The 17,560-nt window shown below is 43.8% G+C and overlaps 2 protein-coding genes across 3 annotated transcripts; both read left to right on the plus strand.

Annotated features, from left to right (window-relative positions):
* The first annotated feature begins 524 nt into the window (after positions 1-524).
* rad54b (RAD54 homolog B) lies at positions 525-17,026 on the plus strand. 2 transcript variants are annotated; one of them, XR_013964446.1, is made up of 16 exons: positions 525-658; positions 878-1,058; positions 1,602-1,797; positions 8,188-8,436; positions 9,021-9,311; positions 10,078-10,240; positions 10,449-10,674; positions 11,231-11,317; positions 11,400-11,520; positions 11,723-11,862; positions 12,435-12,725; positions 12,855-13,018; positions 13,600-13,861; positions 14,974-15,040; positions 15,546-16,037; positions 16,115-16,185. XR_013964446.1 is itself a non-coding variant. In XM_080769236.1 (16 exons), exons 2-16 carry the CDS (start codon positions 897-899, stop codon positions 16,951-16,953), a joined length of 2,838 nt encoding a protein of 945 aa, XP_080625362.1. In that variant the 5' UTR covers positions 525-658; positions 878-896; the 3' UTR covers positions 16,954-17,026. The 2 variants fall into 2 exon arrangements, 1 of the variants encoding a protein (XP_080625362.1); XM_080769236.1 differs by lacking the exons at positions 15,546-16,037; positions 16,115-16,185 and adding exons at positions 16,347-16,544; positions 16,733-17,026.
* fsbp (fibrinogen silencer binding protein) lies at positions 4,847-7,751 on the plus strand. The gene is made up of 2 exons (XM_080769237.1): positions 4,847-5,518; positions 6,518-7,751. Exons 1-2 carry the CDS (start codon positions 5,112-5,114, stop codon positions 7,083-7,085), a joined length of 975 nt encoding a protein of 324 aa, XP_080625363.1. The 5' UTR covers positions 4,847-5,111; the 3' UTR covers positions 7,086-7,751.
* Positions 17,027-17,560: the final 534 nt, after the last annotated feature.

Genomic DNA, 17,560 nt, shown 5'->3' on the forward strand with positions numbered 1-17,560 from the left:
AACCTAGTCACAGTGTGTACTGTGTATGATATGATATCTGTCATCGTTATCTTTCTATTTGTATGTATTTGTAAGTGCAAAATAAAAATACAAATAAAATAAAAGCGTAAAACAAATAAACGTGCAAAAAAAGTGCAAACGATGTACTACTGCTATTGCATGCAATCACTTACTGGTAAATCAGGTGCAAAAATATCTGGAACTGACTCATATATTCCATATTCCACACAAAAAAGTTATCTAAACCTCCTTGTGCGTTGAGGTGAATTCTAGTTTAACTATGGACCAGCTCTCAAAAAAAGACAACCACAGATCGCATTGACATTATAGTCTACTTTCCTATCCTACACCACTGTATTTAGCCTACGATCCCGATTCCCAAAGATGTAAGTCTCACTATCCCGTGATGATGCGCAGGCGCGGTCATTATATACTTCGTCGTACGATGGCGTTTGCATATCTGTTTTGGGATTTTTCCTCAGGATTTTCCCCCCGGCGCGCAACACCGTCGTACCGCCCCCTTCATCGCGTCGTCGCTGGTGACGTTCAAAACAAAACTTCCGCGGGAGAATCGCGACTCTGGAAAGACACATATCTTTTGTCATTATCTGTAACTGTAAAGTTATTTGTAAAGTTGTGAACCCGTGATAATCGGCAGGTATGTGCAACATATAAGTGCAGCGAGTGTCACTCAAACCATATTACTAATACTAACGTAGGCTATAGCTGTCAATGTCAGCTTTGACTTGTTGCTAACGCGTTAGCTTGTTGGTCTAAAGTCACATACTGATGGCATAGTCATTGTGATTTATGTGACCATGGGAATTATGAATTGCTCGTTTTGACATTGTCACTTCTTGCTCTCTTTGGGTGACAGTCTATTGCTGTCGAGCAGTATGCGCCGCTCCGCAGCCCCCAGTCAACTCTTGGGCAATGCGGCTAAGAAGCCCAGATTCGTGTCGCCCGGCGGTGCGTCCCTGTCCGGACACTCCACACGCTCCACGGATGACCCCGAACCTCTTTCTCCCAAACTCAGTTCAGTCAACACACTGAATAAGGTACCGTAACCACACTGCCAGTCCTGTCTCTTATACATACAGTCATAAATTAATACAGCATCCTGCTGGCTGCTGCCATTCGATGGTCAAACTCAACCTGTCTATCGATCAACTACTGGATGATTTAACCAACACCCCAGGTAATATTATTCTGGAGGGAACACTATAGCCATAGAGTCTATAGACGAAACAGCAGTCCAAGTACAGAGCCAACTTGTCTTGTAGTCCAGTTTAGACTCTACCTTTTGTGTAGCAAGTTACAACAAACAATCATATTGTGTTGTCTTCACTGACATCAATCATATACTCCTAGTCACCCCTGGCTGCAAAATAATAAATATGTGTAGCAGACCAGTCGAGTGCTCCAGTATTTTATGTGGGTATAGTCTCTCCTGAAGTGCCCAGTCTAGGTATTATGATATTCTCTCTGATTCAAGTTGTCCCTGTTGAGCACCAACGAGCCCTTCTTCTACCTTCAACTGTCTGAAGCACGCTAGACTTCTCTGTATCAAACATTCCCTCTACCGCATATGGTTTCTTCAGGTCCAGAGGAGCCTAGCAACACCAGTTCTGGGTAAAACCCTTGCTGTGAAGTCCGTTTCCAGCACTATAACTGCTCCAGGCATCTCAAGGGCTCTGGTCCGAGTGCTGAATGCTGCAGAAAGTAAGGAGAATGAAGTACAGCCAGAACATTTGGATGCTATGACAGGAGAGTATGCAGATGACAACGCATCAACAGGTGAGACTGACACAATTGGATGCCTTTTTATAGGTTATATTATTTGGTAAAATAAGGTATTTAATTTTTATAAAAGTTAAAGCTCTATATTCGGATAGTAATCGTTGTTAATTTAATTTGCTAAAGTGTTTGTTCAGTAACAGGGGTCTCCCCATATCTAAAAATATACTCAGTGAAATATATTTTCAGATGGGTAAACCAATTTCAGCAAATCAGGAGAAAAGAAAATATCTGCTTCAATTTGATGTGACAATTCAAAATATCTGCTCTTCTTTTGTTTTTGAGGGGTGCTAGCCCCTCCTATGTATAGCTTTGAGGGTTTGTGTAAACGGTAGACACAAACATTGTGTTAACACAAACATTGAATGCCATTGACAATGAATGGCCAGCTTTGTGTAAACACAAACATTGAAGATGAAGGTGAGGACGCAAATTGTGATTGGAATGAGATGATGTATGTCCATGTATGATGATAAGAGTGCCCCTCACTTCACACAGGTTTCACATTTTGAGCTCCTATATACAGCGTTTGTCCCCACAAAATGTCCGCAACACAAATACTAAATGCCATTGACAATGAAGGGAAAATTTACGTCATCTTATCTTCCCACGTCTCATATTTGCCATCAATATTTATGCTGGGCACTGCACTTTAGAGAGTGGACTAAGTTCTCAGAGTGGATCATCCTGAAACGTACTCTACAATAGAGGGGCATGATGGGCATCATGTATTCTACTACTTGTTTACAGACAGGTGACAACTTACTTCAGCCTCCTTTTGTGTGACATTCTTGCCAAACAGTCAATGAGTTTCTTACAGCTGTTGGTTTAGTGTTATTAAAGCTATACAGAAATGGGAAGAAAAGGAAAAAGAAAAAAAACTTTATTTGATGATTTTACAAGCAAGACTAAAATTGCAGGGGCAACAGCTCCACCAGAGAGCTCCAGACTTCCCTCTCCAGAGCAACATTAGTGACTTCGTCCTGGAGTCTCCCAGGAGGTTCCAAGGCCAGTGAGTCGATGTGTTTCCTCCAACTGTGCCTTGGTCTGCCCCGGGGTCTCCACCCATGGGACGTGCCTCAAGGACCTCCCTAGGGAGACACGAGAGGCATCCTAACCAGATGCCCGAACCACCTAAGCTGGCTCCTTTCCAGACGAAGAAGCAGCGACTCTACTCTGAGTCTCTCTCGCATGCTGAACTTCTCACCCTATCTCTAAGGGAGATGCCAGCCACCCATCGAAGAAAACTCATTTCGGCCACTTGTATTCGCAACCTTATTCTTTCGGTCATGACCCACACTTCATGACCATAGGTGAGAGTAGGAACGAAGATTGCTCGGTAGACGGAGAGCTTTGCCTTCTGGCTCAACTCAGTTTTTGTCTTGTGCATGAGTTATTTTCCCGTACAATAACTTTATATATTTATTAAATTATTGGCTGATCATTGGATTCTAAATAGAATAGCATACTGCAATAGATCAATGAATTATTGTTGAATTTACATAACTTCTCATCTAAGAAACTCAATAACAGAACATTTGAATTTAGTAGACACTGGTCCTTAATCTTTTCCTCTAATTTATTTAAGGTTGGAGTGTGATGTTTCAGTTGAGTAGCCCAGACTCTGGGTCCCAGAGAACAAGACAACAGGCAGTATCAGAGTAAAGAATATAGTAGGCCTACTTGTAACTATATGTCAGGAGACATGATAATATTTATGATTGCACCATTTCGAAAATGTATAACTTACTGGACAATGACATGTTTAACAAAATAATGGTTAGTGTACAATTTTGAGCCATTGACTGTTACACACCTTAACAAATATAGGCTATCGTGTCCTGATGTCCAGTGATGATTGATTCGTGAATCCGATTCAGAATTAGGACTACAATAATGATGCCAACACTTCAGCTATAGTCTCAATTGTTTCTTGAATGTCAGAGCCGTTTTTAGACGCAACACGCAAGTGCATGAGGCTCGATCTGTTCTCAACTTCTCAGTCAATTTATCAGCTTCACGATCACGAGTGTGCATATGATTAACTTTAATTAGGCTATTTAAAACGGACAGCCACAATTATGGTGATAATTATGTATAAATCCTTCCTGACACGTACGCGTATTATTATATCGTTAATGTATATTTGAACAGTGTGATTTAAATATTGCAATAATGCAATTCAGCTGTCTAGGTAGGTCGTATTTGCAGAAGATCAATTTAATTGAAGGAACCATAACATTAATATTTTTGGCCCAGCTTTGCAGGCTAATAATAACAACAACATGCAGTGTTTGCGTTGAAGCAGGCGGTGCTGTGTGCGTGACAGCAGGTCTATTATGTGGGGAGTGCAGCGGCAGCGCTGGGCAGATTAGGACTGTGTTCAGGATCAGTGAACCTCCTCTTCCTAGAACAGAGCAACTAGTGCCGATCTCTTCTCCAACAACCTTCCCTAACGCATTATTCTAGCCAGTGAGCTCAGTGCTACATTCACGTTAACGTAGTTAAGAATAATTGTATTTGTATGAGCGACACGGTTTCGCCATTTGTTATGTACAAAATAAAGACTATTCTGCACGGCCAGGCTTGCGCTGCGCGCTCACGGCTCCCATCCCCCCAGTTAAGCCAGCGCTATTTCCAACTGATCTCGCACACAGAGGAAACGGGCTGTCTGTGTTGACCCGGAGCAAAGTATAATAAGACTGTGTTTAAACAGTGTTTCCATATGTGCGCAGCACATGAATTCTGCAGTTCCTTGTGTTGATTTTTGCCACAGTGCAGTGTGCCTGTGTGCTGTGCCTGGTGTGGGGTTTACAGAGACCGGGCTGGAAGTAGGTCGGGCTGGGCTTAAGCGGCTTAGCTACGTCAGCCTAAGCTGGGAGGAATTCATCCAAAGCCCTCCGCGGTAGGCGGGGGCCTAAACGAGGCTGGCCTAGTTAAGCCTGATTCTTATTGTGTGCACACAGCCTGTTTTTGTTGTGCAACGCAGCAGAGAGAAGACCAGGGTTGTATGTCTGAGACATAATGTCTCTGCATATTTTGAACATAGAATGTGTTTGATCCAGACCAGAACAGAGTATAGGACAAACCAGAGAGGACATGAGAGGTGGGTGACAGACTAGTATTAGCTTTATCACCATAGACAAAGAGAAGCACAGAGACAGCGAGGGGGAGAGAGAGAGAGAGAGACCAGTAGGAGAGGGCAAAGTAAAGGACGGGAGGAAAACAGTAAGGAGACAGTGCTGGACGGAGGTGTTTTAAAGGTGCCTGCAAAAGGCCCGGGTTCATTTTTGTTTGACCCGCAATGCTCTAAGATGGCGACTAGTTCTGTGTTTCTGTCCAGCATGGTGGGCAAAGCTCGCTCGTCCAACTTCACCCTCTCTGAGAAGCTGGACCTGTTGAAGCTGGTCCGCCCACACGTGCGCATCCTGGAGGAGCACACCAACAAGCATGCTGTCATCGTGGACAAGAACAAGTGCTGGGACACTGTGGCTGATCAGTACAACGCTTTGGGAGGGGACAGACCCCCGCGCACCGCGCAGGGCCTTAGGACCCTCTACAAGAGACTGAAGGAGTCAGCCAAGCAGGAAGTGATGCAACGGAGACACGCCCAGCCAGAGTATAGAGGAAGCATCTCTGAGCCAACCAGGAGAGTGATGGAGATGATCCCTCACTTGTTCCACCATGTGCCCATCCACGATAAAGACCAGGCACTCCGCAGGTATATAACACTTTCCAACACACACTGATATCAATACAGATTTTCACTGATACAAACTTGGAGGTGTGAGTTAAGTGATTACACAGGCATGCTGGCTGTTTTATGTACCTTGTGAGCCAAGCCAGAGGAGTACTAGAAAGGGGAGGGGCACAGCTCCCAGTCTCCCAATGAAATTACACCTTGCACCTCAATGTTAAATTGCCTATTTTTTCCCAAATATAAAAAAACAATTGTTGCTATAGCAACAGCTAATGTTCCAGAAAGGCGTTCCCAGTTGAAAGGTATAACAACATATTGGTGTTAACTGTCTAAATGGATCATTTTCCAAATTCATTTTCTTTATTTGTTTTTACAAGGAAAATAGCCTATTTAACATTGAGGTGCCCATTGACCACTCTTTGTCTTCCTGGAGTGGACAACTGTTTTATTGCACAAATGCGTTTGTGTAATGAACACAACCACTCAAACGTTTGTGTTTGTCAAACAACATATATAATATATAAGTAGCCTTGCCGAGCCATGAGGCCCATAGGGCAGGAGCCTATCTCCTGTTTCTGTAGCGTGAGCGTGAGGCAGCTTGATGTACAAGTACACCCCTTGGACATGACGCTAGTATGTCGCAGAGACCCCAATCCAACCCTTGATGCTGAGTGTCAAGCAGGGAGGCACTGGGTCCCATTTTTAGAGTCTTTGGTATGACCCGGCCAGGTATTGAACCCCGACCTCCCAGTCTCAGGGCGGACACTCTAACCACAGGGCCACTGAGCTGGTCAAACAACATATACATCATGAAAGCACTATTTTCAATCTATTCAAAATTCTAATTCCAGTCACAGTGGCACTTTAATCTATAATCGATGATGAATATTCAAAATTCATGCAGTAGCATGCTGAAATTCTACTATTGCAGGAACAGTACATGCAGCACATACTTATAAGTGTATATTGTAATATCATTGTTAACATAGCTTTGGTTTATCCTTGCTCTTGCATCTCCAGGTTAATATACATCAAGCATAACTCTCCGATCGAGCCTCCAGGCAGCAGCTCCTCTCTGCCTGGTCTCCAGGACTACCCGGCTGCGGTACCCGGCAACCCCCACGAAGTGGTCCAGCTGGACCGGGAGGAGGACGTTAAACCACCACCCGACCTCCCCATCCTCTCCACACACATGGGCCCGGTCCCTGAGCTAGAGAGTGGTCAGGAGCACCCCGGAGAGGAGCAGGACTGCAGCAGCGTCCAGGAATACGACCCTTCCCTTTCTCCTACCGGCTCGTCCATCAACATTCCCCTGTCTGCCTCCCCGCTGCCCTTGCGGCACGACCTTTACCCAAATGACATCTACCCCCGCCATGACCCGGACAGGTACCACCGTCCGCTGCACCTGGCCAAAGAGGAGCACGAGATGGTTCTGGCCAATCACAGGAAGGTGGGCGTCTACTTGGAGGAGAAGAGGGAGGGGCTGAAGAGGAAGCAGGAATTGGAAGAGGAGCTTCTGAGAACCAAGATCAAAGTGGAGAAGCTAAAAGCTGCCAGACTCAGACATGGACTACCACTTCCTCTATAGTCTTTTACACACAGTCTGGATTTAAATATTAAGACTGTTTAAATCAAATCAGACTGTTTTTGGAACTTGGATCTCTGTTTTTCTTTTCTGATTATTATTTTATGCCTGATCAGGTATTGCAGGGTGAGGGTGCATACTACTCTCTTAATGCATGTCAGCACAACAGAGTCATCCATTTCTGTCATTGCATAGACTGTTGACACATACAGTATATGTAAACACTGACATAGTAGTCAACATGATCACAGACTTGTCCAAATACAAATGAGACAATTAGTGTTTAATGTGAACATGTAATTGACATCCATCTAAAAGTTTGGTGTACTGCATCTTGTTCACAAAGTTCATCATGTGGTTTAAAACTCACTGTAATATGACATACAGTACCCTTTAGAAAAACAAATGTACACAAAAAGGACATCAAACTATATGTGCATTTCAGAGGACGGTATTAGGCGATGCTCCTACAAAGCCTTTGATTCTGTACTTGGGGATGCCAAAGCTTTTGACTTAAATGGTGTTTACTCTTCAGAATCTTCAACAATTCTCACTGACTACTGCAGAATTGGACAGTTTTTAAAGGAAGATGGAGACCGGGGAGGTGGTTTTGTAACATTGTTGTTATTGTCAGATGTATGATTAATGTGAATGTCAATGTGATTGTTACTGTGGTAAATGAACGCTGATGTTCTGTGTCCCTTCTGTGTTTATACATTCATTTATATCTATTAAAAAAAAAAAAAAAAAGGTTAAAATTCTGCATTTTGGTTCATATTTATTCAATTTAAAACAGACACCTTCAATTTATCCCTGTGTCTAAAACACAAACCCGATGCTGTGGTCTAATATTGTTCTGAAAATGTTGAGTATCCCTAAATCCGTGTTTAACAGGGCTTCTTGGTTTTATGGAAATTGTGTTCTCAACATTTTTAATTTTTGTGTCACAAAACTAAACATGCACTTTCAGGAGGAAATTTGGGAATACACATTGAAGTCTTATAAACTGCCATACATGTCATTTTAGTGAACCAGTGACCTCTACTGGGTTATATGAGGACTACACATAAGCTGACTGTTACTGTATCTATTCTGTGTGTTCCAGAACTTGGATGTTCCCCTCGGCTAAATGTTGGCTCCCCTCATGCCACAGTGGTGGCGGTGGGGCCATCCTCTGGTGCTCATACAGACGGCTCATTGTCTGTCTGCGGTCAGGATGGTGTGTGCTACTTCAGTGTGGTTTGGTGTAAGGCCAGCAAGAAGAAACATAAGCGCTGGGAAGGAGACGCTGTGCTGATAACCAGAGGACGGACGGCCACACTCAAAGACATGGAGGGAAAGGACATTGGCAAAGGTGTCCCAGACACACACACTTGTTCATGTTCTGTCACACAGATTTGCGAGTATGTTAGTTCAGAGGTTCTCGAAGTGGACCTTGATTGGGTTCCAGTGGGTCCCCAGCAATATTAGTTAATATATCATAAAAACACTTTATACTTTTCAATTTTTAAATATTTGGGATAATCTATTTCTTTAATTTCTTTTTTTTTGCTTTGGTTTTATTTAAGGTTTACAGTAATATGATGATGCACAAAACATTTTTCCCATATTTCTTTCAAAGAGATCTACCTTTATTTTCAGTTTGAATGTTAAGTTTTCCATGTCCTCTATCTATATTTTATAGTCGGGTATGTCGGGTATGTCAATACTGACCCAGTTCCCACTAGTGATCGCTTTTTTCCCAGCAGCCAGGATAATTTTGACCAAGTATTTGTCTCTTGGATGGGCATAATCTTTTTTAACAATACAGATCTTAGGTTATTGGGTTCCTACCTGGCACAAAACCTTTCCAAATGGGGGACGGGCCCGTGGCGAAACACATCTGGGGGTTCTTGACATTAAAGCACTGCTTTAGTTTGTATTGTGTTTGTGTTTTAGGTACTGGGTACAAGGTGTCTCAGCTGGCCTCCCTATGTGAGGGAGAGACACTGATGATTGGTGGGAAGGAGGTGGAGGTGATGGGGGTGATAACAGCTGAGGATTATGCCAGTGGACGTTGTTTCCAAGACGTCCATGTGGAGAAGAGTGTGGACTCAGCTCCACCCCCCTCTCAACGCATGGCAGCCAAACCCTTCTGTCGCCCTGCGTCATTGGGCCGAGAAAGACCACCAGAGGCTCAAATTCAGGAGGAACAGTCCTGTAAACCCCGCCATGACCCTTCAGCTCCAGGTATATACTGTATGTTTTTATATACTGTAGTGTAGTATATGCAGGATGTAATTTCTACAAACCTCAATGGAGTGCAGGTTGTTTTTGGACTGACAATGAGATTCATTTAATGTTCTGAAATTCTGAAACAAAGCGTTCCATTTTCATGCATTCTTAAATTCTTTGCACAATCTCATTTGTTGTTCAAATAGGAAGTCCCTTTTATTTTTTGAAATGTAAGATGGTAAATGAGGAGGCACAAGAGGAAGTCTTTAGGCCAGTGGCTCACAGTGTACATTCACATACCTTATTATATATATTGCTCAGCAGTACCCATTTCAGAGACCATATTACACCAGTCCTCCATGACCTTCATTGGCTCCCGGTCAAACAAAGAATATGCTTCAAAATACTACTAAACACCTACAAGGCACTAAACAATCTGGCTCCCCCCTACCTCTACGATCTCCTCAAACCTCATGTCCCCTCACGCTCCCTCAGGTCTGGTGACGCAAACCTCCTTGAGGTCCCCAAGACCAAAAACCGTACCTGGGGTGACACCGTTTTTGCTTTCGCTGCCCCAACCCTTCGGAATGCACACCCCAAAATTCTCCAAACCTACAAACTTAATTCCTTAGTCTTAGTGTTTTTTTCGACCCTAATAAAGTTGCTTTTACTTGTTGTTTTCTCATGCACCCCATGTAAAGTGTCTTTGGGTACTCCGAAAAGCACTATATACATTTGAGATATTATTAACTTTTGCAATCCCCATTGTGCCTGTCCCTAGGTGCTTTGGTAATGCCACGGCCCTCTGCCAACCACCAATGGGAAAATAACAAGTCAGGACTTCCTGTGGTTGATGTTGTGGTTGACCCTTATCTGACCACTCACCTCCGACCCCACCAGAGAGAAGGTCTGCTGTTTCTCTACGAGTGTGTCATGGGACTAAGGTAATTCTACGCTGTGTCTGCAACACTGTCTGCAACACTGGATTTAAATTGATGCATAATCAATTCATTGTAGACTTAGTTTTTGGGAAGATTAACATTTTGTTGTAGCCTGGAACACATTAAAGAGATATGCGTCATGACAATTATATGTGTGTGTGTGTGTGTGTGTGTGTGTGTGTGTGTGTGTGTGTGTGTGTGTGTGTTTCAGAGCCTCTCATCGCTATGGTGCTATCCTAGCAGATGAGATGGGACTAGGTAAGACCCTGCAGAGCGTGGCGTTGGCCTGGACGTTGCTAAAGCAGGGGCCATACGGTGGGAAGCCTGTTGCTAAGCGTGTCCTTGTGGTTGCGCCCGGCAGCCTGGTTCAAAACTGGGGAGCGGAGTTCAACAAGTGGCTAGGCCGTGAGAGGATCAGTGTCTTCACTGTGGATCAGGTCAGGATATAGTGTGTAACCACTTTGTCACACACCAATTTCACATGCTGAAAATAGCCTTGTGAGCACATTAATTTGTAATAACAGGTGGTCAAATATTGTTTACACTATACACTCCAGTGCAAGTACTTCTTTAATCATTATACATAGCATAGAGTGCCTATGGGAGTCAAAAGACTCAATTTAAGTACCAACAGTTTTGGTTGAGTGCTTTATACTTGAGAAGATGAATCAATCCTCAATTTTGTTTTACACACGTTTTGTTTTATATATTCTCATTGTTTATTCAGAGATTAAGGGCTATATGTTGTGCCACCCCTTACCCCTTATCCCTAAATGTATTTGCCATTTTTTACAATTTAAAAATAGTTCAAATAGCCGTTCTACAAGCTCACAACATGTCGATGTAGATCGGCTAGTTGAACTATTTTAAAATGTTTTTCAATATAGTAAATAATTGCAAATAAGTTTAGGGATAAGGCGTAAGGGGTGGCGCAAGATAAGGCCTATATGTTAAATAATAATTGATGCATATAAATGATCGGTATGTGTGTAGGACCACAGGATCGAGCAGTTTGTGGCTTCTCCGTTACACAGCGTTCTGGTGATCAGCTATGAGATGCTGCTGCGCTCTCTAGAACAGGTATGTGGTGCTCCCCTCCACCCTGTTGTGTTGAGTGTGTTCACACAACAACACATCACCTGACTCCAGTTTGCCTTTTCAGGTGCAGAAGCTGGAGTTTAGTCTTGTTGTGTGTGATGAAGGCCACAGACTGAAGAACAGTAACATTAAGACCTCGTCTGCTCTCAGTGGGCTGAGCTGCACACGCAGGGTCATTCTGACAGGTACACACACGCATGCACGCACGCACGCACGCACACACATGCACGCACACACACACACACACACACACACACACACACACACACACACACACACACACACACACACACACACACACACACACACACACAATACACATATTGTGATGTGAGCTCCTTGATATTCAAAGATACTAGTCTCTCTGATATGTGTATTTTGTTAAAGGTACCCCAGTACAGAATGACCTGCAGGAGTTCTACGCCATCATAGAGTTTGTCAATCCAGGGATTCTAGGGTCAACTACTGCTTACAGGAAAGTGTACGAGGAACCTATACTGCGCTCCAGACAACCTTCCTGTACAGAGGTACTACTGTCTGTTACAACCTCAAGACACAAGCCCAGTTACAAATAGGGCCATAACATAACGGCTGTCCCAAATTCGAGATACTTGATTTCTTTAACCAATGGAAGTTCAATTCATAACAAAAACAACATTAAAGTTCAGCAGATCCACAACTAAATACTGTCCATGTTCATAACGGGGTGCAAACCTTATTGTTCATTTTATGTCACATCAGGATATTGTAATGATCACTAGACTCAGATAAATAACCCACCTATCTCCCAGACGCCCTCCCAATCAGAGTTTGAAATTATGTAGAATTATGTGCAGTACACAACTAACATAAATTAAGTCCCCTCACATCTATATGCAAATTACAACCTGCACATTCAAACTCTGAGCTCTGACTCGGGAGGGAGTCTGAGAGATAGGTGGGTTATTGCTCTGACTCAGAGTCTAATGATCATTACAACGTCCTGAAGTGAAATCAATAATTTCAAAGAAGAAGATAAACAAATAAGGTTGTTGATGTACATGTACAGTATATGAACAGTCAAAATCTGGGTCTCTCGGCCGTGCCTCTCGTCCATCAGGAGGACAGAGCCTTGGGGGAGGAGCGGGCTGTTGAGCTCTGTCGTCTGACCGGCATGTTCATCCTGAGGCGGACCCAGGAGATCATCAACCGCTACCTGCCCCCACGTCTCGACTGGACGCTGTTCTGCGAGGCCTCCGCCCTGCAGAGAGAGCTGTACAAGCACCTCCTCTCCCACAGGGTGTTCAGGGCCTGCCTTCAGAGCTCCACGCAAGTTCACACACACTTGGCCTGCATCACGGCCCTGAAGAAACTCTGTAACCACCCAGGCCTACTCTACTCTACGTTCAAGGTGATAGTAATAGACCTGAATGTTCAAGCAGGTAGCTTAAGTTCTATCATAACTGATAGTCCTTTGTTATGTGTTATGTAGCTTTGTTTTTGAGATTTTGCTGTAAATACTGTGTTTATATGCATTTAGGAGAAAAGCAGCAGTGGAACAGTGGAAAGTTCTGTATATGAGGGAATGGAAGGTATTTTTCCTGACTCCTACACCTCAGGTGCATTCAGCACCGTGGACTCTGGAAAACTACTGGTGCTATCAGACCTACTGACAGCCATAAGACACCTCGGCCCTGCAGACAGGTGGTTCTTTTTGTGTGTCTGCGTGCGTGTGAGTTAAGTTTCCGTGTGTGTGTGTGTGTGGGGGGGGGGGGGGGGGGCAAGTTTATTAGTGGTATAAAAACGTTGTTTTATGGTCCTGTATTGATTTAGTACACTGGAGGAAAAAAACAAAACAATTTGTCTTAATGTAAGAACTTAAGGAGGAACTTGTTATTTACTTTATATAATACTCCCTCTAAATCTGTTCTCTATCTTTATTAAGATGGAGAACAGAGTTGGGTCTTGATGTCAGAACTATCATGTTCATATCTGCATGCTTTATATGTTATCCTGGTGAAATGACTCACTGAAAAGAATTGGCTGGTGATTCCATGTGTATTGCAGGAGGCACATGGTAGTATACTTTACACCGTCCCCAGTCCAGCAGTCATCACTAATCACTTGTTTCGCCTAACCGAATGACATTCAGTAAATATCTGCACCCCAAATCATATGTGGTGAACCGTTTGTAACGGATATTTGAGGGGAACAGTTTCACCCCTACTGTTCATGTGGTTTGGTCCATACTGTATAAGGTAAAGTTGTAGCGTTTCCTCCTGCAGGGTTGTCGTGGTCTCCAACTACACTCAGACATTAGATCTACTTCAGGACCTGTGTGTCCACCTGGGCTACACCTTCTGTCGCCTGGACGGACACACCCCCACCATCCAGAGGCAGCGGTTGGTTGACAACTTCAACAGCCCCTACTCCCAGAACTTCCTGTTCCTGCTGAGCTCCAAAGCTGGAGGGGTGGGCCTTAATTTGGTGGGGGCCTCCCATCTGGTGCTGTATGACATAGACTGGAACCCTGCCAATGACATTCAGGTGAGTGCTGTATGACATAGACTGGAACCCTCAGGTGACAGACACCTACAGGGTGTACTGTGTATATACTGTGTATCGTGGTTGTCGTGTGGAACAACATGTACAAAATGGTTACTTTACAGAAAATGGAAAGAAGAGCCTGTGTTCCAATAGATCCAATGTTATTATTTAGTCACAAGCTCTTGTCACACTAGTTAATACCTATTGGTTCAATATTTAGGGACACACTCAACATTCACTTTCACTTAAACCTGTGTGAAGTGAGGGGTGCTCTTATCATGGTATATCATCATACATCATCTCATTCCGACCAATCAGAATTTGCGTCCTCACCTTCGTCTTCAATGTTTGTGTTCAATGTTTGTGTTACGCAATGTTTGTGTTTACTCAAAATTGTCCATTCATTCTCAATGGCATTTAATGTTTGTGTTAAGACAAAGTTTGTGTTTGCGCACACACTAAAAGTTGGACATAGGTAAAAAAATGGCAAGAATAACCGATCTACAACATGTCGCAATGCCATGTGTTGTGATCTTGTAGAACGGCTATTTTTAGGGCATTAATTGACATAAAAAAAAACATAAAAAGTTGAAATATGCAGATGATATCTGCCTGACAGCAATGGCATACTGCATGTACTGTACACTTTGTTCCAGTACTGGTTGACTGGATCTTTGCCTTTTATCTGCAGTCTGGCATGCTTTGTCATAAACATGTGCACTCATATATTAATTCACACACAAACACACACACACACACACACACACACACAACAAAAGGAGAAGAGCAGCACGACATTTAGAGCCTTTTATTAGGTGCTAAAGTATACAAAGACTAACGTTTCGACCTTGCGGTCTTCATCAGTCATGAGGCGCTAAATGTCCGTGCTGCTCCAGTCTCTTCTCCTTCTGCAACTCTTGTCCTTGTACCTGTGAAGCACCGGATCAGCTGTTTTAGGCTTGAAGCGTGTTGGTAGACTCCCTTTGTTCCTACACTGCACAACAAACTCACACTGGTCACATTCACAGAACATAGCATAATTATAATCTATCTCCACCAGATGGCACTGTATACCTGGCTGGTGTGTAACTGCTCCTTCCTTGTGTGTTTAGGCCATGGCTCGAGTATGGCGAGATGGACAGAAGAAGACTGTGCATATCTACCGTCTTCTCACTGCAGGTAAGCTTCAAAAATGTTGAATGTTGAATAATTTAAACACTTTTATACTTTTTTAAATAAGAAAAGAGAAAGAAAATGTAATAGATTTGTCCCTGGCACAAAATATTTTCCAATGGGGTCCACGGCCAAATGCATATACATTTATGGGTCCTTGGCATGAAAAAGTTTGAGAACCACTTCTACAGTCGCTACAGTATATAATTAGCCCTGCTAGCTGTCCATCTGGCCGTCGACTCTAAATCTAATGGGCATATTGACATGAAACTCGCTTTGCACCTTAATGCTCTCCAGATGAGCCATGTCGATTTTGGGGGCCTTTGCTTTTGCGCCACCATTAGGGGCTGCCCATTGATCCAATGGCCTATTGTTCTGAAACATCTTTAGGTTAGGCTTATTCTGCCCAATGCTACTTCTAAACAAATCAGCCATCGGACTACTAAGGTCATAGCAACCCACCATTAGGACATTTCCCCCCTGCTTGAACATATTATATCTCAAAATTAAGATTGCCATACAATTTGCGGAATGGATTCATACTCCCTGGAGGATGGATGAACCCTGCCCATTTGAGTGACCACACCCTCAGTGTGTGCGTGCACGGTTCAGCCAGAACTGCTATTTTTGGCGGAAGGAGAAGGAGAAAAAAAAGACAAAAACAATAAGAGGACTTCTTGGTTCCTTAACAACACACAACCTGCCCAGCACGGAAAACACAATGTCAGTGGCCAAAGACACTGTGGGATGTCGCATGACAGCGGGCCGTCAGTGCGCCGCCCCAACATGAGTCAGTGGATCGTCAGAGACGGAGCGCAGCCCCGAAGACTGCGCCCCACCCTCGGTGTCATCGTTGAGCGTACCTGCCAATTTGCCTGCTCAATCAGATTTATTACGCAACGGCTGCGCTCCGATCCTTTAGGGGCTAAATGTTTGACGCTGACGCTCTCCGCCTTCATTCTCCACTGACTCCTGGAGGGAGCACTGGTGTGGCGTACTGGCGGTAGGTTACACTCACACACTCCCTCTTAAATTGCCATGTGTTGAAATGAAGAAACTAATAGCTGTTCTCACTCACAGGCAACCCTGGGATGGAAATACCCTGCAGACGAAATATGATGAATTGTGATTTGCCACTCTACTACTGGAACCCTGTATAGAGCTCGCTAGAACTGTCACGTGACAATTCACGTGGCGTTAGATGCGAGGCCCGCCACAGGAGGGTCAAGCTTCTAGTATTTAGACAATGCACAAGTTGTAAAAATTTGCATACTGTATGTGTGCTCACGTGTTTGTTTCTCACATACTGTAGGTACCATTGAGGAACGTATCTTCCAGAGGCAGGTGTCTAAGCAGGGGCTTTCTGGAACTGTAGTGGACCTGGGGAAAGGGGCGGAGCACACCAGTTTCTCCTCCAATGAGCTGCGAGATCTGTTCAGCCTGACAGACACACCTTGTCTCACTCACGACCTCCTGGACTGCAGCTGTGAAATGGATGGGTCAGCCCATGGTACTAAGCACACACATGGCATGACAAGAGGGAATACAATTTGTGACACAAGTGAATCCCACTTAGGGGAAATAATTTAGTTGCTATTGAGCTGCCTTTGAGTAGGATACTTGATACACAGTCAGGAACAGTATTTTGGCTGTGAGCCTTACATGTATCCCTGTTTTCTTTTGATCTCCTTTTCTCAGGGGTTGAGATAGAAGAGGAGGCGGCTTCTGATAGGCCCTGCCAGCTTGGTCGTCAAGTTGACCGCAGCGGTTCAGCACAGAAGCACCTCAGCATGTCAGAGCTGATGCAATGGAGACACTTCAGTGGTGACACAGACACCTTCGGAGACCCCTACCTCGACCTTGCACGAAACCACATCACCTTTGCCTTTCAGTCCACCATCTCTCACATAGATGAGTAAAGGCTGCTTGACAATTTGTTGATATTCACAGAGCGACAGCATCACACCACAAAGTATTATAAGACACACACACACACACACACACACACACACACACACACACACACACACACACACACACACACACACACACACACACACTTGACACAGGCCATCTTTAGATTGACCGTGGAAATTCTGCACTAAGTACTTGTTGCATGTGTATGGGAGATGTCTGCTCTGTGTCATCTCTCTGTTTGACTCAATGCACAACAATGGCTGCAGAATTCTGTTCTGGCAAGAACCACACAAATGGTTTCAAATGACACCCATGTTTTTCAGTTTTTGTTGTTTCTGTTCATTGTTGTGTTCTCAGTGGGAATAGTCTGAAACCACTTGAGAAACAATGGTTCATTACTATCATTTGTGTAATAAATGTACTTAATTAATGCGTCTGATGGGCCAGTGGAAATAATTATTGGTGGCAATGTAGAGAATCCTGGTTTGTTTGTGTGTGCAGTGGTGTTTGTATATGCTAATGTTTTTTACAGTATGACCATCAAAATCTCACTGGGTGAAGCAGAAGTGTCTCTTCTGCTTCCATCTACAGTAATATTTGTGTAAAAAA

Source organism: Protomyctophum bolini (assembly GCF_963924005.1).
Source record: "Protomyctophum bolini genome assembly, chromosome: 7".
NCBI lineage: Eukaryota > Metazoa > Chordata > Actinopteri > Myctophiformes > Myctophidae > Protomyctophum > Protomyctophum bolini.

What these genes read in the sequence shown, in the direction of transcription:
- rad54b (XM_080769236.1), top strand. Translation starts at nt 897, where the DNA reads ATGCGCCGCTCCGCAGCCCCCAGTCAACTCTTGGGCAATGCGGCTAAG. An exon ending in GTGTCTTCACTGTGGATCAG is followed by an intron (nt 10,675 to 11,230) that starts GTCAGGATATAG and finishes GTATGTGTGTAG; the next exon opens with GACCACAGGATCGAGCAGTT. An exon ending in ACGCAGGGTCATTCTGACAG is followed by an intron (nt 11,521 to 11,722) that starts GTACACACACGC and finishes ATTTTGTTAAAG; the next exon opens with GTACCCCAGTACAGAATGAC.
- fsbp (XM_080769237.1), top strand. Translation starts at nt 5,112, where the DNA reads ATGGCGACTAGTTCTGTGTTTCTGTCCAGCATGGTGGGCAAAGCTCGC. An exon ending in AAAGACCAGGCACTCCGCAG is followed by an intron (nt 5,519 to 6,517) that starts GTATATAACACT and finishes TTGCATCTCCAG; the next exon opens with GTTAATATACATCAAGCATA.